This window comes from Pelodiscus sinensis, chromosome 29, assembly GCF_049634645.1.
Source record: "Pelodiscus sinensis isolate JC-2024 chromosome 29, ASM4963464v1, whole genome shotgun sequence".
Classification (NCBI taxonomy): domain Eukaryota; kingdom Metazoa; phylum Chordata; order Testudines; family Trionychidae; genus Pelodiscus; species Pelodiscus sinensis.
Genome location: NC_134739.1, coordinates 7784882 through 7808978, shown reverse-complemented (window position 1 = coordinate 7808978; position 24097 = coordinate 7784882). Strand labels below are relative to the sequence as shown.

Sequence of the window (24097 nt, the reverse complement as noted above, 5' to 3'; positions counted from 1 at the left end):
GGACTTGATGACCTTCTGAGGTCTCTTCCAGTTCTATGATTCTATGATTCTATGATAAGGTTTATTAGGGCATCTGTTTATCTTTAAGGTGCCACAGGATTCCTGGTTGTGTTTGCCGAGACAGACTAACACGGCCACCCCTCTGAGACTTTGCACCACCAGTGAAAGCGAACCATTTGCAAGCAGTCCACAGGCTAAAATTTATTTGCACAGACTGTTCAAACAATTGCAAACAGTGAATGTGTTCACAAAAACCAGCCCATCTATGGAAAGCTTGGAAACAGAAAAAAAGGGCTAAATTGGTTAGATATTTAATTACTAATTTGATTAGCCTGAGTACTGATTCGTGGTGCAGGCATAGTATGTTTTTATCCATAGAACATTACGGACACATATAGTCATACATAATTCACATATACATTCTTGCAGACCGACTGGAAGACAATTTGGATCCCGGGAGAAAAAGAAACAAGAAGTTAAGACTGATCGATTCAGCGCATCATTTCACAGGACATTGGTTTCAGCTCGGCCAGTCTGAGTTGTAACAGAGGGAAGAGCAGGTAACACTGAGAGGCATTCCAGAAACAATCGCGAGAAACACATCAGAAAGGAGAAGCGCTCTTTCAGAAAGAAATAACCAGCTATAGATCAGTGACCAGAGCAGAACAAGACGCAATCCCTAGCCGCCTTACACTCGGTTTGATACATGGTAGCGGTGGGCAGGAAAATATTCCCTGTGCGATTCCATGTTGCTTCCCTAAGATTAATTCCACAAACCCGCCATCTCTCATTCCCACGGGCGTATCCGCGAGGTGTCTGTCCTCTCGGAGCCCTCGCGGCAGAGCTCTTTGTCCTTGTGTCCAAAACTGGTGGCCAAAGGCCTATCTAGAATTTGGGGCTACAATCTGTTTGACGTGCCTGCGGCTCCCCCCCCCTCCCCCCCCCCGACTCGCTCATGACACAAGAAACGTCCGCGGATGCCAGAGCGGGCATTACTCTTGGCGTGATGCACGGAGAAAACCCGTCTTTGGCATGCTCGAGTCCTTTCTGGTTTGACAAGCGGCAGGGGCCGAAGGAGAGATGCTGGACATGGTCACAGGTTGGGGGCATTACTGCCCACGGAACCGGAACCTGGTGCCTCTAAGCTACATCTTCTGAGGACTCAAAGACCACTATGGGTTCTTTATGGCTCCAGCAAGCTGTATTGCTGTCTCCGAGTCAGTGGATTTAGTTACTGTTTGGAAGAAATACTGGCGAGAGTTCAGTCCAGGGAGACCCTGCTCTGGATTTTCCTGGGGGCCCTTTATAGTCCCCAAGGCATCTTAAGGCCCCCTGCTTCCAGAGTCACAGGAGAATGAGATGATTTGAGCCGGGCGCTCATGGTGCAGTGGCGGCGGCTCTGGGAGGCATCAGTTCTCCGACAGAACAACCCTTCCTGCCTTCGACCGCCCGTGCGTTACTGCGGGCGAGGAGCTATTCCGAGCTCAGAGAGGCAGCCGAGTCCACGTCTTCCGTGTCCTGCTCGGGGGGGGACACTGGCTGCCCGCCCTTCACACGCTTCCACTTCATCCGGCGGTTTTGAAACCACACCTTCACCTGGAGGAGAAGAGGAAGGAGTTAGGCCTCGGCTCCCCAGGAGCTCTGTCTCTGCGGGCACCTACGTGGCGTGGTCCTAGCTGCGTTGGTCCCAGGGTATAAGCTGGGTGGGATCGTAGCCCTGGGCAGTCAGTGCAGCTATGGTGGAGGGAGACAAGCCCTCAGCCCCACCTACAGCCCCGCCCCCTCTGCTAAGGCCCCGCCCCTCACCACGGGGGGGGGGGGCCAGCGTGCCCCAGAGAGGGAGGAGGCCGCACGGCCTGAGCCTCCTCAGCCCCGGAAAACCGGGGAGGGAGGAGGCCAAACGGCTCCAATCTTCCCAGCCCAGAGCACAGGGAGGGCAGGCGCTGGGGGCAGCAACACTCCTCCCCCAGAACACCTCCATTGGGTGTTCTGGGGGTGGGACCAGGCCTGGCGGTTTGGGAAGGCAAAGCCTTCCCCCGCCTAGGATACAGGACGCCTGTGGTCATAGCTTTTATTGGAGCAACGTCCGACAGCGAGAGAGACGCACTGGGGCTCACACAAAGCCCTTCTGAGGAAGACGAAGGCCCGAGGAAGGACTCTGTGCAAGCTCAAAAGTGTGTCTCTCTCCTGGACAGCGGTCGGGCCAGTAAAAGGTGTTATCATAAGAATGGCCAGACTGGGTCAGACCAAAGGTCCATCCAGCCCAGAGTCCTATCTGCCAACAGTGGCCAATGCCAGGTGCACCAGAGGGAGCGAACCCAACAGGTAATGATCAAGCGATCTCTCTCCTGCCATCCATCTCCACCCCCTGACAAACAGAGGCTAGGGACACCATTCCTTACCCAGACTGGCTAATAGCCATTAATGGACTTAACCTCCATAAATTTATCTAGTTCTCTTTTAAACCCTGTTATTGTCCAAGCCTTCACAACCTCCTCAGGCAAGGAGTTCCACAGATTGACTATGCGCCGTGTGAAGAAGAACTTCCTTTTATTTGTTTTAAACTTGCTGCCCATTAGGTTTCATTGGTGGTCTCTAGTTCTTATATTATGGGAATAAGTAAATAGCTTTTCCTTATTCACTTTCTCCACAGCAGTCATGATTTTATAGACCTCTATCACATCCCCCCTTAGTCTCTCCTCTTTTCCAAGCTGAAAAGTCCCAGTCTCTTTAATCTCTCCGCATATGGGACCCATTCCAAACTCCTCATCATTTTAGTTGCCCTTCTCTGAACCCCGCCCTCTGTTTCTCTCTGCATGCACCTATCCATTTCCCGCTCATATTTCTCATAGGCCTAGCTGAGCCAGCTACGTACATACCATCCATGACCAGGTGGGCGGTTGTATTTGCTCGGTTCGCGTTCTTATACTGCATGTGATTTCTACTGTCCTGTACTGTTCTGGAGTAACTCTGGGTGTGCCTCAGTTTCCCTAGGCACTGCACCGGTGCCTGGATGAGGATGGGACCACTTGCTGAGTGTGTGAGTTTCTGCTGGCTTAGGATACAGGGAGGGGGCCCAGGGCCTTGGCTCTGGGCCCCCCTTTCCCTAAGATGGATGGTACTGACGGCTTCTGGTTCCTGTGCTAACCAGTCTGTATCCCTGTGAACTAAGAAGCCTCCGGTTTCCCCACTGGCTGAGGGTGACATCTGGCTGCGGAAGAGGGTGCCGGGCCAGGTGATTCCCCTTCCCCCCCCCCCAATGACACCATGTATTTCCCTTTCTTTACTTGGTTAATTCCTTTATTGCCCACGGGCAGTCGGTGAAGGCAGGGTTGGGGGAAGCAAGCCCCATCTCCAGTCCCGCCCCTTCTGCTAGGCCCCGCCCCATCTCCAGTCCCGCCCCTTCTGCTAGGCCCCGCCCCTTCCCCCGCCACCGGGAGGTGGGGCAGCGTGCTCCCTTCCAACCACAGGGAAGGGAGGGGAGTTGGCGCGCACTCACAGCAGCCTCCCCCGCCCTGGTGGGAGGTGCACCGCACCGTGCAGCCTAGCCGAGCCCAGCCCGCTCTCTCGAACACCAAAGGAGGGAGGAGGCTGGGCCGGGCCAGGCTGCACGTCACTGCACGTCCTGCCTCCTGCTCCCTCCAGTGCTCTGGGGCTGAAGGGGCTGGGCCGGACAGCGCGGAGCACCAGGGAAGGAGGAGCCAGGGTGTGCTGTGCCGTACGGCCTGGCCTGGCCAAGCCTCTCCAGCCCTGGAGTATCCCCAGTCCCGGAGCACCCAGAGGGCAAGCGCCGGGGGCAGCAACATCTGCCCCCAGAACGCCTACAGCAGGCGCTGTGGGGGCGGAGCGTGGACGGTGCTATGCCTGGCAGTTTGGGATGGCGCCTTCCATCCCCATGTTATTAGCCAGGCCTTGATAGGAGAACCTTCCTAAGAACAGACCAGGAAGCGGAGCATAGTGACTCTCAGAAAGTCCTCTCTCCCCTCACTTCTCTCCTCCCTCCTTCGTTCCCACCATCCCCTTGGCCTGAAAGAAGAGCTCATCAGACAAGACTCTGATATCCCCTTGTTTCATCTGGCACAGCGCTTGTGGGCCTCGAAGGCTTAGCTCAGTCCTGATTATCAGGCCCTAGGAGGTGCCATGCCACCCAGCCTCTCCGCTTTTTGGTTTGTGGGAATGAATGGGACCAGTGATCGGAAAGCACCCAATCACTAGCCATTCAGAAATGGTTTTTGCCGCTTAAAACTGCTTTGATCCATGTATCTTTTTAACCAAACACCAGAAACCAGCCTTTAGATTATCTCCAGGTTAAAATGCACGTGTCGGATTTGCGACCCACGTTTTTTTTTTCAAGTTGTGTACAAATATTTGCGTGTTTGCCAATGTAGAAACAGGTGCAGTGTGACGATATAGTGCCTTTACCCTGCACTCCTCGCAGGGATAGCTCCAGTGGGGAGGGACAGCTGGAAAGGCAGCTATTCCAGAGGTACCTGTCTCTCAGTGAGGTCCAGATTCACAGCGATCTCGTATCTCCGGAGCCTTGTCAAGTAATTGTGGTGAGCAAATTCCGCTTCTAACTCCCGCAGCTGCTCCTTGGTGAAAGCCGTCCTCTCCTTCCGGGCTTTGCTGCCGGCTTCAGGCTTGCTGCCGGAGTCCTGGGTTTCTAAGAGGCAAAGGTACTTTTTGGGTCAGTTGCCAACACAGCGTCTACCTCAGAGCGTCTTGGTTTAGGTCCCCAGTGAAGGTCAGTTTCATGGCCCGGTTCCATTCCCCTCCCCCTTGCAGCATCTGTCATGCAGTGTGAAACTAGTGTCAGTCCCAGGCTATGTCTACACTGCCAAATTCTTGTGCAAGAATTTTTTATGGAAGAGATCTTCTGCAAAAATTTCTTGCGCAACAGCGCATCCACACTACCATGTGCCTTTGTGCAAGAGATGTGCTTTTGCGCAAGAGCATCCATGGCAGTGTGGCCGCTCTTTTGCAGAAGAAAGCTCTGATGGCCATTTGAACCACAGGGGTTTCTTGCGCAAGAAACCCCTGTTGCCTGTCTACACTGGCCTCTTGTGCAAGAGCTCTTGTGCAAAAAGGTTTATTCCTTTAGAAGGAGGAATAACTCTTGTGCAAAAAGCCCTGTGTTCTAACGATTTACTGTACTTTTTCTTGCACAAGGACACGCTTGTAGTGTGGACGCGCCGCAAGTTTTTGTCAAAAACAACTGTTTGTGTGCAAAAACTCTGCAGTGTAACATAGCCCCAGGCAAAGCACTCTTGGGAAGTTGGGTGTATTGGCTGAGGGTTGGGAGCACCGGGCTGGACAGCACAGGCTGGGGGACAGGACTGAGGGGCATTGGCAGAGCTGAGTGGAAGAAGCTGGCAAATCCCTTGGCTGCACCATGTCTAACTAGTGCCAGGAAACCTTCCCTTTCACTGTTTTTTTTTCAATATGCACTCATAATCACCTACCTAGGCTGCTGTTGCCCCATCTCCACCCCCATGCTTTCAATAGGCAGTGACTAGGAATGTAAAAGAGTCGCCGATTTGTCAATTTTTCTGTGCAGTGCCCAAAGGCAAAGGCCACACCCCTTCAGATGGGAGCTAGTTGTATAAGTCCGAGCACTGAGACGGGAGCTGACTGGGTTCAGTGGAAGCGAAGGAGGTTTTGTAGCCGGCAGGGTGTTTTGTCTGGTTGTAAGGGGTCAGTGGGGTTTTTTTAAATCTATAATTGTTTAGTGATGCCATTTTCCTATTGTATTTCCATCGCTGCTTGGAATGAACAACTCCACACATTAAGGAGCATCTGGTTACTTTGGGGGGAAGACCAAAATGCTGGTCATGTTGGAAGGATGAAGAGGAGGGGAAGGGGATGGAGAGGGGTGGGGCTCAGGGCAGGAGGTGGGGACAGCCAATGACTGCTCCCCATGGTGAACCCAGGACAGTGGGGGCCATGCAGCATGCCTGCCAGCGTCTCCCGGGTCTGGTCCAGGACAGAGGGGGCTGTACAGTCCTCTCACCAGTTGCTCGCCAGGGCAGCAGGGGCCACATGAGCTGACTGGTGAATGCTCCCTGGAGCTGGGGTGCTTGCTGCCCTCTGTGGTCATTCTGGAGTATAGGCAAGGCTCGACAGTTACGGCAATCTACTCGCCCGTGGTGAGTAGATTTTAGCCCGGCACGGCACCGCAGTGCAATCAGCGCATGTGCAGCATGGTCTGCGCATGCACAGCGTGCCAAACCGTGCAGCTGGCAAGCGGGGCTTGCTGCTGCTTGTCAAGCCCTGGGTATGTGTCCCCTGTGCATGCTGCCCCCTGTGGTCATTTGGGAGTATAACTGTCCCTGCTATCACACCCCTCCCATTCCATTTGCTGAGAAACAATCCCATTCCACGCATAGCCCAAACACACAGTCCTGGCACAACCAAACCCTGACCTTGCTGTAAGTTATGATAAGAGGATGCTGCCTACAAATTTACAAATAATAGACACAATGGATGTATAATGCAACAGCATTTGCCAAATACTTCATTTGTTTGTCAAAGGAAGCCAACTGGAATAAGCAAAGAGGTTTACATTTAGGTTTCGTAATGTGTTCGCTCTTACGACTGCCCATCAGAAATGGAGAAATGTTACACACCTCCCATTCACAATGATTTCTGCCAGGAACTGCCGGTATTAACTGGCGAAATCGTCTTGGCTACCTTTCCAAACAACGGTTTTCATTTGTAATGATCAGTTCATTGTAGTTTGACCTTTAACCTGCCTCCCAACCAAATAACAAAGTAAGGGGGAAAATCACCCCCTTAATATTCCATCCAACAAACACCAGTGCAGAAGGATCCTTCATTTTGGCAAGTCCCTGAGTAAACAAACCAGTCTGACATCATTCTCAATGGCCAAGTTTGGGGGTTGCTGGAACAACAGGAGAAGGCAAGTTTTATAGCTGAGGATCCCTGCTGAGAGCAGCTGGCCACTAGCTCCTGAGAGTTTCCAGCTCAGGGGATTCCCAACAGCTGTTTGCTCTCTAGGGGTAGCAGCAGGAAGCCTGCAATCTCTACAGTGGCTCAGACCCAGTCATGCTAGGCTGTAGGGACTGACTTCAGTTACACAGTTGCATCTGGAAGCAAATTAGTAGCCAGCGGAGTCTAATAAGCAATCAGAGAGCAGCATTCTGCACTAGCTGCTGTTTCCCCATTTGCTTCAGGTGGGTGCATCTTTTCTAAAGGTGATTTCACTGTTTTTTGTTTGTTTTTTGGTGAAGAAACAATTTCAGTCGGTTTTGATTATTTTAACTCCTGCCCTCGGGCTGATTATCTTGGAGAATGGAATAGGTGGAGTCACTTGGAGCTTGTGGCACTGGCCATGTGCCGCCCAGAGCTGCTAAAGGGACTGGCTGCTGCATTGTGATTGCGGGTTTTGTGCCTTTCCAAAAGGGGAAACTGGCTCTAATTTGCTTAGACGTTTTGGCCATAGGATGTGGAAAATGCAGACTGCACATGAAATATTACGAGTCCTTGCTTTAGAAAGGATTTCCCCCCCCCCTCTGGCACAAACCATAAAAAGAGCCCAACCCAGAAAGTCCTCTGGCACCACTGGGTAAGCAATGGGTGGCATTTATCGCAAACTGAACATTTTCACACCTCTGCCCTCTCCCCCTGGCTCTCACATCTCTGCCAGACTCACATATGAGCTTCATCAAACAAGTTTTCTCCAAGGGGTCTGTCGTGCATCAAAGACATGTGGGAACCAAAAAGTGCTTCTGACTTTGTGCCATCTGATTTCCAAGACAAGATCTGCACCAGCCTTCACGCACGGAGTTAGGGATGTTAAATATCGGTGAATTGAATAGTCAAGTAACCTCATGAATTCTTATTGGTTAGTCAACTATTCTATAGTTCCCAGGGGAGGGGTCAGCAGCCAGCACACTCCAACCTCACTCCTGTGGAGCCCTCTGCCACTCTGTGCGGCTGCCTCTGTATCAGAGGCAGCAGTGCAGGGTGCCAGGCAGGAGCTTGTCTGCAAGGGGATCAAGTTTAAAAACCAGCTCCCCTCACAAACCAGCTGCCTGTCACCCTGTGCTGCTGCCTCTGATACAGAGGCAGCAACACGGGGTGGCAGCAGCACCTGTCTGGAGGAGGGGGGGTTCTGAGCTCCCGGACACGGCATGAGCCAGAACTGAGCTGGGCTGCTGGCCAACTTGCTAAAAATTTACTGGCTGGTAGGTGGGGGGGAGGGAAATGCGTGTTGTCTATAGCATTAACCAAAAAGTTTTGGCTTCTCGGTTAATCAGCTAATTGACTCCACTATTGCATCCCTAAGACAGGGACAGAGAGGGGCGGAGATGATTCGTTATGAATAAAAGGCTAATGGGCTGGTTTTTAAACTGGATCCCCTTGCAGACCACGCTAACCATCATTCCGACAGCAGTTGGCTGTTTAGTTTGATTTAGCATAATTGCAGCTGGCATCATTGAGAACCCAGATTAATGACTAAAGTAAAAATTTGGATGTAAATGCACATCCCAAGCCTGTACAAGGCTGGGGCAGTTAAGTGTGCCACCTGGTGGCGTTTGATGTTTTCCTCCTGCCGGAACTGAACTTGTATGGACAGTTTACTGCCTGCAGGAAAAGGCAGTTACATTCAGCTGGTCAATGTTATAGGGCCAAAGAAAGAGATGCAGGAAAAGATCACTATGGAAGGTGAAAGAAAAGTCATTCCCCTCCCCCTTCCTTTCTGCAGGTTCAGGTCAGAACTATTCGGATAAGTGCACTGAAATTTGGAACGGAGACTCACAAACGTATCACACAAGATCTCACACAGAGATTTCCGCAGCTTCAGCATTTGCAGAGCAGGGTGGATCCTTGGGATAGATTTGCTGTTTGTATGGCACCCTCAGCCTTTAAAAACAGCTGAAACAAATACGACACCTGCCCCCAAAGCCCTGCAATCAAAAGGTGCTCAGGAGTCAGGGGAGCAGGTTGGGAGGAATGGGGCTGTATCTTACCTCCACCCCACCTCCTGCTGCCCCCCATGGAGTTATAGTTGTCTCTGGCCCCTTTCTGCCCCCCTCTGGTCATTATACAGCATAACTATCCTTGCAAGCAGAACCTACTCTTTCCGTGTTATGAGAAACAATCACATCCCATGTCTGGTACAACCAAACCCTTAACTCGCTGTAAGTTATGATAAGAGGAAGCTATATACCAAATGTGGTGGTCCTAGTTCTTATTGTTTAGGAGGCATTCTTGAACAGACAGATAGACAGACTTGCTTGTTCACATACAAACTCTCTCTGGGTAAGTCTACACTACCCCGCTAGTTCGAACTAGGAGGGTAATGTATGCATACCGCACTTGCTAATGAAGCCCGGGATTTGAATTTCCCGGGCTTCATTAGCATAAGCGGGGAGCCGCCATTTTTAAATCCCCGCTGCTTCGAACCCCGTGTAGCGCAGCTACACGGGGCTCGAACTAGGTAGTTCGGACTAGGGTGCCTATTCCGAACTACCGTTACTCCTCGTGAAACGAGGTGTACCGGTAGTTCGGAATAGGCACCCTAGTCCGAACTACCTAGTTCGAGCCCCGTGTAGCCGCGCTACACAGGGTTCGAAGCAGCGGGGATTTAAAAATGGCGGCTCCCCGCTTATGCTAATGAAGCCCGGGAAATTCAAATCCCGGGCTTCATTAGCAAGTGCGGTATGCATACATTACCCTCCTAGTTCGAACTAGGAGGGTAGTGTAGACATACCCTCACATACACAGTAGATTAATACTCTGAAAAAATGGACTGTATTAAGTGAAAAGTTCATTGCACTGTCTCTGGGTGCTGTATCGTCCTCTCAGCAAACACAGGTTGCTGACTGCTCTTTCTTCTCATGCATGTCTGGTACCTCTAATATGTTTACAAATCAGTCAAAATTGCAGCACATTCCCCCCAGAACATTTGGATCTTCACCTCTCTGTGTGGTCCCATCTTCACTTATCACAGATGTGGAAGCGAAACACCTGTCTCTAATTTGCTAGCCTTTCCCCTGCCCATGCTCTTGGGATTTTTATTTACATCTCAGGTTGTGACTAATTCTGACCTCAGCCCCTGCTAACAGGCGTGTTAGAACCTACATGCTGTTGAGGGCACTGTGGAGTGACTGCCAATGCAGATCAAGCATGCAAAATGCTCTGTGTTTCTCCGTAATCAGCCGTACGACCAGTAAAAGCTCCCATGAGAGAGTCTGTTGGAAATCTGAGGGTGGATTGTAAATAGGGTTAAGGTTTTACTCAGGCAGAAGTCTAAGGCGTTGTGTGTTCTTTGAAAGGTAAAAGAAAGTATCAGAGAACCAGGTCACAGATGTATTTGATCTTCTTCTAGGTATCCTGCATCAGACATGTTCTTATTTGCTATTTGTATTGCCTATAGAAGCCCCAACCAAGATCTGAGACCGATTATGATCCATGCGGCATGTGCCTATTGCAAGAGTCCAGAAAGTTTACATGCTAATAGAAAAGGGATGGGGGGAAGACACAGGCACAGAGCAAAGACGTGACTTCCCCCAGTCAGCTATAGAAGGCAGAATAGTTCCAGAAATTTGTGAGTCCCTATCTAGACTTTTTTTTTGTTGCAAAAAAATTAAATATGATTCTAGGTTGTATCAACAGGTGTGTTGTAAGCAAAACTCGTGAAGTCATTCTGCCGCTCTACTCTGCGCTAGTTAGGCCTCAGCTGGAGTACTGTGTCCAGTTCTGGGCGCCACATTTCAAGAAAGATGTGGAGAAATTGGAAAGGGTACAGAGAAGAGCGACAAGAATGATTAAAGGTTTAGAGAACATGACCTATGAAGCCAGGCTTCATGAACTGGGCTTGTTTAGTTTGGAAAAAAGAAGATTAAGGGGGGACATGATAGCTGTTTTCAAATATCTAAAAGGGTGTCACAAGGAGGAAGGAGAAAATTTGTTCCTCTTGGTTTCTGAGGACAGGACAAGGAGTAATGGGCTTAAAGTGCAGCAGGGGAGGTTTAGATTGGACATTAGGAAAAAATTCCTAACTGTCAGGGTGGTCAAATATTGGAATAAATTGCCAAGGGAGGTGGTGGAATCTCCCTCTCTGGAGATATTTAAGAACAGGTTAGATAGACATCTGTCAGGAATGGTGTAGACGGAGCTTGGTCCCGCCTTGAGGGCGGGGGGCTGGACTCGATGACCTCTCGAGGTCCCTTCCAGTCCTATTATTCTATGATTCTAGAATACTGAAGCTTCAGGGGGTAGGCAAGTTAGTCTGTATAGGATAAACTTAAAAAACAACAAATGGTCTGATAGTACTCTATAGACTTACAAAACATGTAGATGGTATCATGAGCTTTCGTGGGCACAGCCCACTTATAGTTCATTATACCAAATGGCTTCTCAGTTCATTATACAGATGTTAATTACCAGTTTGTTAAAGGGACAGCTGGGCAAGTCGCATATTTTTAGGCAGATTTCCTTACCTGTGTTATTGCATTAGTGAGATGAGAATAGAATTTACTTCTCACTGTTCCTTTACTCGGCACACTTCACTGACTATGAAAAGGAGGCACAGGCTGGTTGGCTAGTTTCATTTATTCCTAACTACTTTCACTTTCTGGTTTGAATGCACCCGCACAATGGTGTAAGGCTGAAGCGGCAGCCACTGCAGGCGGGGTGCTGACGTCCAAATTTAAGACTCTTTTAATTGGGTCTGCGGACTATTTTAATTGATCCTCAGAATTATAAATCCTTCTGTTTTGCATCTAAATTGATCTGACACTGTCCGTGGGGAATTTTATAACGTATTAGGGGAGTTTCCAGGATAAAAGGCACCATATGAACATATGATTTTGTAAATGAATCCTTACACACTGTAATCAGATCTCAGATCTGCTACACCTCCGCTTACATTCTGCATGTTTCCATATATAGGTTGAATAAGAACATAAGAAAGGCCATACTGAGTCAGACCAGTGGTCCATCCAGCCCAGTATCCCTCTGCCAGCAGTGGCCAATGCCAGATGCCCCAGAGAGAGAGAACACAATAGGTAAAGCTCACGTGATCCCTGCTCTGTCACCCACTTCCAGAGAAACAGAGGCTGGGGACCCCATTTCTAGCCACCCTGGCTAATAGCCATTGATGGACGTAACCTCTATGAATCTATCTAGCTCTTTTTTGAACCCTGTTAAAGTCCTAGTCTTCACAACATCCTCTGGCAAGGAGTTCCACAGGTTAACTGTGCACTGAGTGAAGAAAAACTTATTTTTGTTTGTTTTAAACCTGCTGCCTATTAATTTCATTTGGTGATCTCCCCTAGTTCTTATATTGTGGGAATAAGTAAATAACTTTTCCTTATTCACTTTTTCCAAACCGGTCATGATTTTAAAGCCCTCTATCATATCCACCCCCCCCCCCCTTTGTCTCCGCTTTTCTAAGCTGAAAAGTCCCAGTCTTTTTAATCTCTCTTCATATGGGACCCATTTCAAATCCCTCATCAGTTTTTTTTCTCTTTTCTGAACTTTTTCTAATGCCAATATACCATTTTTGAGATGCCACTGGACCAGAGAGGTCCGGACTAGAAAGGTTCAACCTGTATATAAAGGTAATAGACCAAATTCTGTTCTCAGTTACTTCTATGCAACTCCCCCAAATTCAACAGCATTTATCAGTGGCTCCTCCAGCGATAAACATTTTGTCATTGCTGATGAACAGAAGAACAAAATGTGACTTTCTGTTTCCTATGTTCAAGTGTTCCAGCTACACGGTTTTCTAGTTTGTTGAGTGGCAAAAACACTGAAATATCTAAACTGTCCATCAGGAGGTGCTGGGTTTCTGCCAGGAGTCTGCGTTTTATTTGTAAATGTTTGTGGAGAGACCTGACATGTCTTCTGGTGCTGCTGTCATCTGGAAAATGCTTCACACCGAAAGGCTAAAATGAGATGACAGAAGGTCTGTTCAAAGCTTGCTCGGGGTCTCCTATATGTCCCACCCCCCATCAGTGCCTGCATGGGTTTATTAGTGACTCCGACTCTCGGGCCATTTGGTGTTTTGTTGTAGAACTTAAGTGCCTGGGGCATTGTTTGTTTACTTGGTCACTGTCACTTCATCACATGGAGAATGTAGAATATCATACGTTAAACATCATTATAAAACTCCTTGGCTTTTGTAACTGCAAGGTCTCATGTTAGAGGCGTTTTAGTAGGAAATGGGGGTAACTGTACAGTATTGACAATCTGGAGAAATCTATAAAGACAATCATTGAAAATAAATAGTAGTCCTGTGGCACCTTGGGGTACGTCTACAATGCACAGCTATTTCAGAATACCGGAGATATCCCGAAATAGCTACCCCGTGTCTTCACAAGCTGCCCATTATTTCAAAATATTTTTCTAAATGCGCTATTTCGGCATCCCGGTAACCCTCGTTCCACAAGGGTTAAGGGATGTCTCGAAATAGCGCAATTTTTCGAAATTTGGCGCTGTGCAGATGTACCAAATTTCGAAATAGCCTATTTTGGAATTCAATCAAAATAAGATACGTAGCGCAAATGACGTATCTTATTTCGAGTTTACGGTGCTGTGTAGATGCAGCCTTGGAGACTAACAAAAATATATACGTAGCATCGTGAGCTTTGGTGAGCAAAACTCAAGGCTCTGCCCATCTCAGGAAGTGGGATTTGCCCAAGAAAACTCACGATTCTCTCTCTCAGTAAAAATTCATATTTCTGTGACTTCTGCGGCCTGTACTAGGCATTTTTATAAATATATTGAAATATTGCAACACTTTGATGAGGAATTTAAGGATTAAGGAGAATGGCCAATCTTTCTTTTACACTGGCAGGACACCGTGGGCATGTCTACACAGCAGGGCTAAAGCCAAAAAAAAGCTACACAAATTGTGCAGCTTAAGCTGAATAGCTTATTTTGACTTTTGGCGCTGTCTACACAGCAGGAAGTCCAAGGAAGAGCACGCTTCCTTTGACTTCTCTTACTCCTCGTGAAATGAGGGTTACAGGAGTTAGAGTAAGAACTCCTCCAGCTCAACATTATTTTGACATTATGTTGAAATAACGTGCTTGCTGTGTAGACGCAGACTATATTATATCAGAATAATACCAGTTTTAACTGCTGTGTAGACTTACCCTGTACATCTCCCTCTTTTAATCACTGAAGCATCCTTGTTTTGGACTTTTTGGGAATATTACATTAGCAAAGGAATCCAATCCCTTGGCTGAATATGGACCAAGAAAACATTACAGGATTTGGCACCAAAACAGGTAACTGAAAAGCAGTGGCTGTGCTGACGTGCACCAAAGACAGCCCCGTACGGCATGGTGCTGTATAACAGAGAATTATCTGGCAGCATGTGGGAGGGGTTTGCTTTTTCACTGAGTGAATAACTTCTGAAGAGACACTTGGATTTTGCTCAAGCAAACTGGAGTCTATTGCCAGGAGGAGGGAGAGGAAGCCGGTCCCTCTCCAGCTGCATTTCAAGGACCTGCCGTTCGATTTCAGGAAATTGGAAGGTTGAATGTGATAGGCCTCTCTCCCTGCTTGTTTTATTGTGTTTTATGTAGAGAGGAGGGAAGGTGTGTGTGTGGGGGGGAGCGGGGAGTGGTGCTATTTAACTTGATCTGCTACTGGATCAGCACAGACATGAATGCAAAGAAAGCCGTCACGGGATCACCTGTGGGACACCGCAGGGTGTTAAACTGGAGGAGGAGGAATAATGAAACCAGCTGGCCAGAAGGTAGAGAATTGTCGTCATGTGTAGGGATGTTGGCAACAGCTCCTCGCTCATGACAGGCAACTGGGTGGACAAGATGCAGGAGGAGATGGTGTCAAGCTTGCTCAGAGCAGTAAGAGGGTGAAGGGTGTCTGGGGTTATTTGTCACAAATTCCTACATTGGGTTCTGCGTAGGAATCCCATTAAACTATTAAAGATAAAGAGATCCATGATAGAATCATAGACTCACAGAACACTGGAACCGGAAGGAACCTTGAGAGGTCATCAAGGCCAGTCTTCCACCCTCACGGCAGGACCAAACACGGTCTAGATCAGTGTTTCTCAACCAGTGGTAGGAGTCCTGTCAGGGGTACCCGAGAGACGTCTGGGGGGGATGTCAATACAACTGAAATTTGGAGAAAACTGAATTTTTGTTTTAAGTTTTACAGTTGTATTATTTTTGTACTTTTTACACCCCAAAGTTTCATCACCCGTCCAGCTACGATTAAGTTGTTTAAACAAATGTGTTGCAATGGTAGAAAAAAAAAATTGTGTCTGAAAACTATAGGTACTGGGGTTACTTTTTTTTTAAAGGGGTACTTCATAAAAAAAAAAGATTGAGAAATACTCCTCTAGATCCTCCCTGATTGGTGTGTAACTAACCTGCTCTTAAATAGCTCCAGTGATAGAGATTCCACAACCTCCCTAGGCAATTTATTCCAGTGCTTCACCACCCTGACAGGAAGTTTTTCTTAATGTCCAACTTAAACCTCCCTTGCTGCAATTTCATAGAATCCTAGGGCTGGCAGAGACCTCAGGAGTCATCGAGTCCAGTCCCCTGCCCAAGGCAGGACCAACCCCAACTCAATCCTCCCAGCCAGGGCTTTGTCAAGATGGGACTTAAAAACCTCTAGGGATAGAGATTCCGCCCCCTCTCTCTAGGGAACCCCTCCCAGTGCTTCCCCACCCTTTAACTTAAGCCCATTGCTTCTTATCCTATCCTCAGAGGCCAAGGAGAACAGTTTTTCTCTTTCCTCCTTGTAACACTCTTTTAGGTACTTGAAAGCTGCTATCCTGTCCCCTCTCAGTCTTCTGTTTTCCAAACTAAATAAGCCCAGTTCTTTCAATCTTCCCGTATAGGCCATGTTTTCTAGATCTGTAATCGTTTGTGTGGCTCTTCTCTGAACCGTCTCTAATTTCATTAATTGAAATGTAGTGAGATGTCCCAGCTACCCTTAAACCCACGCATTCTTTTTTTAAATGGCCTGCAATATTGTTGTTCTGTTCTGGAAAAAAACATTATATATTATGTGTATGGCATTTTGTTGCCTGAAAATCCTTGAGGGGTTTGGAGGGCCACAAATTCCCTCAAAAGCTGGGTTTCCAGGGATGATAAATATCTAAGGGAGTCAAAGAGGTTTGGATTATTGTCTGTTTCAGATACACGCAGGCTTTGTCTCCACTGCTGGCTTTTGCAGGCAGAGAGTATGCAAATGAAGCACTGATCAGCATTTTGTAACGCTTCATTTGCATAATCTAGTCGAGCAGTTTTTGCGCAAGGGGTTTTTGCACAAAAACAAGCAAAGTGCTCAAATAGATTATGCAAATGAAGCATGACAAAATGTTAATCAGTGCTTCATTTGCATACCCTTTGCCGGCAAAAGCTGGCAGTGTAGACATAGCCACTGACTGGGGCTAACAATGGCATTGACAGAACAAGAAAGAAAGAAGATGGCCAGGGAGTTACAGCATTGGGCAGACCGTCCGGAGATCTGGCTTGAAAGTCTGGCTCTGCCCAAGCAGCCCATGTAGCCTTGGGCAAGTTATTTAACCTCTCTGTCCCTCAGTTCCCAGTCTGCAAATTGAGGATGACATTTTCCTATCTCCCAAGGGTGCTGGCGAATAAATCCGTCAAGGTTAGGGGTGGGCACAAATGAGGGAGACTCCTCCTAAATACGTAACTCAATAGCTTCTTTGGGAGAAACTTCCAGCCCCTCCATGTATTTCACACCGACAAGCAGCCAAGGGTCCTTGAGATCCCTGAAAACTAGGAGGCGGAAAGTGTTCATTTTGCAAGTGAAACCATCTGCTTTCTTTTCCCGGCTGTGTCAAATCGCGGGCAAGGCGCTCATTTCAACTCCACCCCTGGTTTGGGTTGGGATTGAAAGGACCCACCGTGCAGCCAAAATGACCCGGAGGTGAGATGTGTCTCAAAGGGGAGGAGGCATCGTTGATGGCAGGCAGCTGAAAACCACCGATGGTTGGCGGCATTTAACCCGCACTGCACTACAACGTGGCTTCCTGCGGTGGGCAGCTGCAGATAGCACCGGGCGTGGCCTAGACTCTGCATTTGCAATGCAGGTGGCGGGATAGGTCCATGCTATTCTGCTCTCAGGACACTGTAAAATGAGTTACATCATTTTCCAGGGAGAGTCTCAGCACCTAGCAATAGAGATCCTACCTGAGGTGTACTTAGAGGGCAGAATGAGTGTCCTTGGGGCTAGCCCTTGGGATAGGCTTGTGGCAGAAGCATGCCTTTAGCAATCCAGCAACCGTGATGCCTCCTCCTTTATGAGTCAGGGTGGGCGATCTGTGATTGCTCCCCAGTGACGTTTGTGTTCCCTTGCAGGGTCTGGTTCCTTTTAGTGACAATCATAGAACTGAAAGAGACCTCAGGAGGTCATCAAGTCCAGCCACCTGCCCAAGGCAGGACCAACCCCAACTCAATCATCCCAGCCAGGGCTTTGGCAAGCCGAGACTTAAAAACTTCTAGCTATGGAGATTCCACCCCCTCCCTAGGGAACCCATCCCAGGGCTTCCCCACCTTCCTAGGGAAATAGTTTTTCCTAATATCCAGCCTAGACCTTCCACACTGTAACTTGCCCCTAACCCACTCGACACCTGTTTGGCTTTTTCCCTGTTTCCAACACACTCCCACAGGCAGCCTGTTTTGTGACATGCCCCCCCCCCATCATTTGACAAATGGAGACACGCAATGTGTCTGCATGGCTGCCGTCCCACCACATCGGCCGCCACCTGAGTCTGGCTGACACTTACAGAAAGGGAGCCATAGGGGAAAGTAGCTAGTTCAGGCCCACGACATGGAAAAGCAAACAGAAATGCCAGGGCAAACACAGCAAGCATTCTAGGTCAGTACTTCTGTGCTGCCGGCTAGACTTTTCTCGAGGCAAGAACTCTAACATGTTTCCTTCCCAAATCTCTGCCGCCGAATCTCACAGATGTGCTGATGCTGCACACTTTGCGACCCCCCCTCCCACCTCCCTGGGAACATGCCACCTACCTGAGGTTTCCTTTTTCCGTTTGGAGGACTTTTTCTCCGTTTCATTTGTCGTGGTTCCTGTGACTCCATAATCTTCATTCACACCCCCTGCAGCAGCCACTAGGTTTGGGCTGCCGCTTTCTAGCTCCCGTGCACCCAAAGCCACACCGGGATTTAGCCGCTTCCTGGCCTCAGACGCTGCAAAGTGCCAGTCCGAATGCTGGAAGGAAGGGTGCTCGGCGAACATGCGTTCCTCTCGGGGGAAGCTGTGAGGGGCAGTGGCCAGGCAAGAGGCTGAGAAATCGGAATACGCCGCAAAGTCGGGTTTTTGATGGAATGAGAATGGTGCTTGTGAGTAATGATGTGCCCCTGCTCCCGGGCTGATGTCCGAATGGGCATTCCGCAGACACCCCCACAGTGGGGGAGTGGGACAGGGGCTTCGCATGCAGCTGCTCCCGGAAGGATTCATTTGCTGCCTCTATGCCGCCCGAGCTGCAAGATTTGCACCTGAATCTGGCGCAGGCTTCAAGGATGCAAACTGGGTTTACAAAAAAAATACAGGTCCAAACTTCTATGGAAAACCACAATTGGATCTCCCACACCGCCTGCCCTAAAAAGTGGATTTTGTCCTATGGCAAATTTGTTTGTTTGGAAGCCCTGCGAAACTTCCACATAGTCCCAGCTGGAAAACACCAACCAGATCTCTGCCGCGATTGGCCTGAATGGTTTCCCAAGGCCTGCAGCTGCTTCCCTGAGAAATGCTGGGCCAGGGCGAAACACTTTTTAAATACGGTGCTGGGGAGCGAGTGACAAGTTTGTGAAGTGAAATGTGAGAGAGGGGAAGGAGGAGCAAACTTGCATCCACTCGGCCCCTCCAACCAAAGCAAAGCGGGCAACTATTAATCATCCGAAACCTTATACGCACGTCTAATGGGATTTGCAGATGGAGACTTTTAAAGAAACATTGTCTGTATTTTTTTTTTATAAAGGGAGAGAGCAGCACACAAAAAAGGCTTTAATGTTTCCCTGCACCACTATGAAGTTATTTTTATTGCTCTGTTAACAAAATTCCCCGAGTCTTGGATTTGGAAAAAGCCCTAAACCAGATCCAGAATTCAACAGATGTCAAATTCCAGGGACTAAAACAAGGGAGGGAAAGCAAGAGAGAACTTCACTGATTGCATTTGATTTAAGGGCCGATCGTAAGATAAAAACAAATTCAACCTGAGATTGTTCTCCAGGGTTTTGCAGATGACTTGTGTCAACGTTGTGCAAAGAGGGACTTGCAGCTCACAGCATAGAATCACCCCGTCGGGTGTCCCCCTTTCCAGCGGATTGTCCAAATGCCACTTTCCTCCAAAGACGTCTCTGGTTTTCGTGCCAATGGGAGACACATTTTTCATTTTTGGTGTTGAAAGTTTTTATAGGTTTTGTGAACAGAAAACAGATCTCCAGACCTTACAGTCGTCACAGTTGAAAGGATATTAGCAGGGAATCTGCTCTCCATCTCTTTCCCAAAGAGTATGAGGTGGCAGAGAAGGGTTAGGATGTGTCCTTCTGGAGTATTACCAGGGAGGGGAGGGATAGCTCAGTGGTTTGAGCACTGGTCTGCTAAACCCAGGGTTGTGGGTTCAATCCTTGTGGAGGCCGTTTAGGGATTTGGGGCAAAAAATGTGACTTGTCTTGTTCTTGTTATGTATAGAATAGTTCCCTCATCCTCTCACATGGGTTTCCCAGGGCCTTGCTAGATGGTTAGTCTAAAATAGCGATGGGCAACCATGTGTGCCCCTTCTCTGCTCCCCTCCCCCATACTGCTCTCATGCATGGGAACCCTTGGAGCCCCCTGATTGACACATGGGGACCCTTGGAGCCCCCTGATTGATGCCATGTCCCTGCTCTTCCCCCTCCCTCCCTCCCTCCTAGCATTTGAACAGCTGATTCACAGCATTCCAGCTCGGGGGAGGAGGGTGCAGAGTGTCAATCAGTGGATTCATAGCAGCACGAAAGTGCTGGGAAGCAAGGGGAGGAGTGAGAAGGGCAGGACTCCTGCGGGCGGGCGGGAGGAGAGTAGACCAGGAGGTCCACAAGCCACAGGTAAAGCCCCAGCAGGCCACCTATGGGCCGCAGGTTGCCCACCTCTGGTCTAAAATATTAGTGACTTGCAGAAAGAAATAACATTTATCAGGTGCTTGTTCTCAGAAGGGATGTTATAGAAGGGACGTTATAGAACAGTGGCAGCATTCTGTTGCCTTGGGCATGTCACTCAGTAAAGGACAAGACACGTTACATGACATTATCTAGGCTGTGGCATGTCTTCCACCTTCCTGAGAGATCACCAAATGCTGGATTCCTTTGGGAACCCCACCACTGGTGAATGTGACCTGGAGAGCCTAGCTCCAGTGGCATATGCTTTGTGGCTTGCTTGTGATATGTCACTTTGGCAGGGGAGCTGACAGAGTGGCTGGGTGTGTAGGCAAGGGGGGGGAGGTCCAGTTCTGTGCTCCCAGAAAGGGTGGGGCCTTGTCTGGAAGGGGCGGGGCCAGATCCCAGAACCTAGATTCCAGCCTGAGCCTACGCTGCAATTTTACAGCCCTGCAACACAAGCCCAGTCTGAATCAGCTGACACAGCCCTCCCCCGGGTGTTTTATTGCAACACAGACACATCCTTTATCATCTTGCCTCTCTAGACTGTGACTTGTCCAGGGACTGTATCTGCACAATGGGACCCTGCCTTGGTTTGAGGCTTCTATTAACTATTATGATCTGTATCATTGGGTATATCTACACTACCACCCTAGTTCGAACTAGGGTGGTTAATGTAGGCAACCGGAGTTGCAAATGAAGCCCGGGATTTGAATTTTCCGGGCTTCATTTGCATGTTGCCGGGCGCTGCCATTTTTAAATGTCCGCTAGTTCGGACTCTGTGCCCGCGGCTACACGCGGCATGAACTAGGTAGTTCGGACTAGGTACGAACTAGGCTTCCTATTCCACGAGGAGTACCGGTAGTTCGGAATAGGAAGCCTAGTCTGAACTACCTAGTTCGTGCTGCGTGTAGCCACGGGCACGGAGTCCGAACTAGCGGACATTTAAAAATGCCGGCGCCCGGCAACATGTAAATGAAGCCTGGGAAATTCAAATCCCGGGCTTCATTTGCAACTCCGGTTGCCTACATTAACCACCCTAGTTCGAACTAGGGTGGTAGTGTAGACATACCCATTCATATTAAACATTTGAAGATGTGAAAGTTATGCCAGGCAGACAAATGCAGACTCTGGCTAACTTGTCTGATGTTCTGGACAAGGTATCTTAACTGGGGCTCACATTAGTTCATGATTTAGTACCGCCGAGAGCAAACTAGACAAGCAATTTCAACCCCTTACACCTCCAGCATCTTAGAACTAGCAAGATGATGTCAAAGGCAGTTGCTCGATCTTACTGCTTGTATGGTGCATCCTGTTCCCAGTCTGTATTTTCAATATTTGGATGTATCCCCCTCTGGACAGAGATCTTGTCAACGTACCTGTTTGTGAAGATCCGTGGTTGTTTGGCATCATACACATACATAGTTTTCTGAGGAAGCGGCTTTTACCAATCTATACCACCTTGACACTGGGTCTTAAGACTGTAGGTTCAGAAATTAGAAGCAAGTGATTGGAATGTCTGGCGGTCACCTTCTGAGATTCTTTGGCATTTTCCATTGGGGTTTTTTTGGAGTGGAGGGGATTGAGTTTTTTGCAGTGCATTTGCTTTTCGAGGTAGTGTTTGTGGGTTGTTTATACAATCCTTGTGGCTGTGTCCAGACTCAGGGGTTTTTTCGGGAAAAGTAGCCTTTTTCCGAAAAAACTTCCCCTGCGTCCAGACTCAAGCCGCGTTCTTTCGAAATTAAATCGAAAGAACGCGGCTTTTCTTTCGATGGCGGTAAACCTCATTTCACGAGGAAGAACGCCTTCTTTCGAAAGTTCCTCTTTCGAAAGAAGGCGTTCTTCAATGTAAATAGGGCTTCTTCAAAAGAGAGCATCCAGACTCACTGGATGCTTTCTTCCGAAAAAGCAAGCCGCTTTTTCGAAAGTTCAACGTGCAGTCTAGACGCTCTCTTTCGAAAGAGGCTCTTTCGAAAGTATCTTTCGAAAGAGCCTCTTTCGAAAGAGGCTTGCAGTCTAGACATAGCCTGTGTAAATATCTCAAAAGAGCCTTATTGGGATAGCTGACATTTTAATCAGCAACCAAAATGTGGAGCCACATTTTCAAAACACTGTGCCTACATGTGTCAAGATCCAGTCTTTGGGGGACAGCTGTAAGCATATGAAGCAATCAAAATTTACAGTTGCAGAAATGTCGGTGCACAGTGACATGTTAGTACATGAAAACTGGGAGCCCGTCAAAAACCCCTTTTAGCCACGGGAGTTTTCTTTTGAAAGGATGTTATAATGTCTTGGCTAGATAGCGCTGTGAACCTGTGGAAAGCGGATTTCTCTCACGGTAAATCAGAGCTGGAAGGCTGGTGCCTTCTGGAATTTTTCCGTGAATATGACAGTCAGCAGTTCAGAAACTGGGCATAAAACAAGAAACCAGAGACTGTTCCTTCTCCACTATTATTGCTTATAATGTCGGTGAGATGATTCCTGCCTGGGCAAACAGTTTCTCCCCCCGCCCCCCAAGATTTAAAAGAGCCAAAGGGACATCATAAACATGCATTTCTCTGTGGGGGTGTGTGCCACACAGTTATCTTGTTATAATGCATCTACACAGGAGTTCTGTTATTTCGAAATAATTTTGAAATCATGGACAGCTTATTTTGAAATCTGTAAACCTCATTCCATGAGGAATAACGCTTATTCCAAAATAGATGTTTCAGAATAGCAGTAGTGTGGACACTCCAGCGCTGCTCTTTTGAAATAGCACCTCCCTAGGGCCATTCAAAGTCATTACTCCCCAGAGCCTCCTGGGGCTCTAATTCGAGGTAGCATGTCCATATTCAGGGTACGTCTAAACTACGGGGGGTTTTCCAAAAGATCATATTCAAATTCCACGGGAATTTGCATGTCTTCTTCCAATCACTTTTTTTAGTAAACCTTTTTTTAGGAAGAGCGGTTTTTTTTTCAGAAAAAAAGCTGGCCAGACTACTTTCACTTTCGAAAGACCCGCTTTAGAAAAAGCGATCGGAAGAAGATATGAAAATTCCCGTGAAATTTGCATATCCTCTTTTGAAAACCCCCCCACAGAGTTTAGACGTACCCTAAGGGAGTCCGCCTTGGACTCATTTTGAGGCTTCCCTGTAGTGTAGTCATGCTCTTTCGAAATAAGCTATTTTTGTGGAAAAAATCCCAAATAGCTTATTTTGAAATAAGCGTGCAGTGTAGACATAGGCCTAACTCACTGTTCTAGGTTGGCTCTGTTCTGTGCGGCGCTGGTCTGGGATCTGAATCAGGTGATGAGACTGACATTCAGGGTACGTCTAAACTACATGGCTCCATCGACGAAGCCATGTAGATTTGTTTGTTTGGCAAAGGGAAATGAAGCCGCGATTTAAATAATCGCGGCTTCATTTAAATTTAAATGGCTGCCGCGCTGAGCCGACAAACAGCTGATCAGCTGTTTGTCGGCTCAGCGCGCTAGTCTGGATGCTCCCCGGTCGACATGAAAGCCTTTTATTGACCTCCCCGGTAAACCTCATCCTACGAGGCATAACGGGGAGGTCGATAAAGGGATTTCAGGTCGGCTCGGGAACGTCCAGACTAGCGCACTGAGCCGACAAACAGCTGATCAGCTGTTTGTCGGCTCAGCGCGGCAGCCATGTAAATTTAAATGAAGCCGCGATTATTTAAATCACGGTTTCATTTCCCTTTGCCGATCAGCCTGATCTACATGGCTCCATCGATGGAGCCATGTAGTTTTTAGACACCCTCAGTGAGGAAGCTCTCCTCTTCTGGTTCATTTGCTGGGAGTTTGATTGCAGGACATGAACTCACGTATTACCAGGAATTGCCAAATATGTTATAACACACTTCTTCCTGAGGGCCTTTTCTGGGCCTCTGAATTACATCCAAAGGGAATTATTTTAAGGAATCAGAGGAAAGGGGAAATGTGCATTCACTTTGGTTTC

At 48.2% G+C, this 24097-nt stretch overlaps 1 protein-coding gene across 2 annotated transcripts; it reads right to left on the bottom strand.

Moving 5' to 3' along the window:
• Window positions 1-295: 295 nt before the first annotated feature.
• On the bottom strand, window positions 296-18803 carry MEOX1 (mesenchyme homeobox 1). Of its 2 annotated transcripts, XM_006125782.4 has the most exons (3): window positions 18015-18796; window positions 4491-4663; window positions 296-1596 (listed from the first exon to the last, which is right to left on the bottom strand). In XM_006125782.4, exons 1-3 carry the CDS (start codon window positions 18460-18462, stop codon window positions 1474-1476), a joined length of 744 nt encoding a protein of 247 aa, XP_006125844.2. In that variant the 5' UTR covers window positions 18463-18796; the 3' UTR covers window positions 296-1473. The 2 variants fall into 2 exon arrangements, with proteins under 2 accessions (XP_006125844.2, XP_075767409.1); XM_075911294.1 differs by lacking the exon at window positions 4491-4663 and having other exon boundaries at window positions 18015-18803.
• Window positions 18804-24097: the final 5294 nt, after the last annotated feature.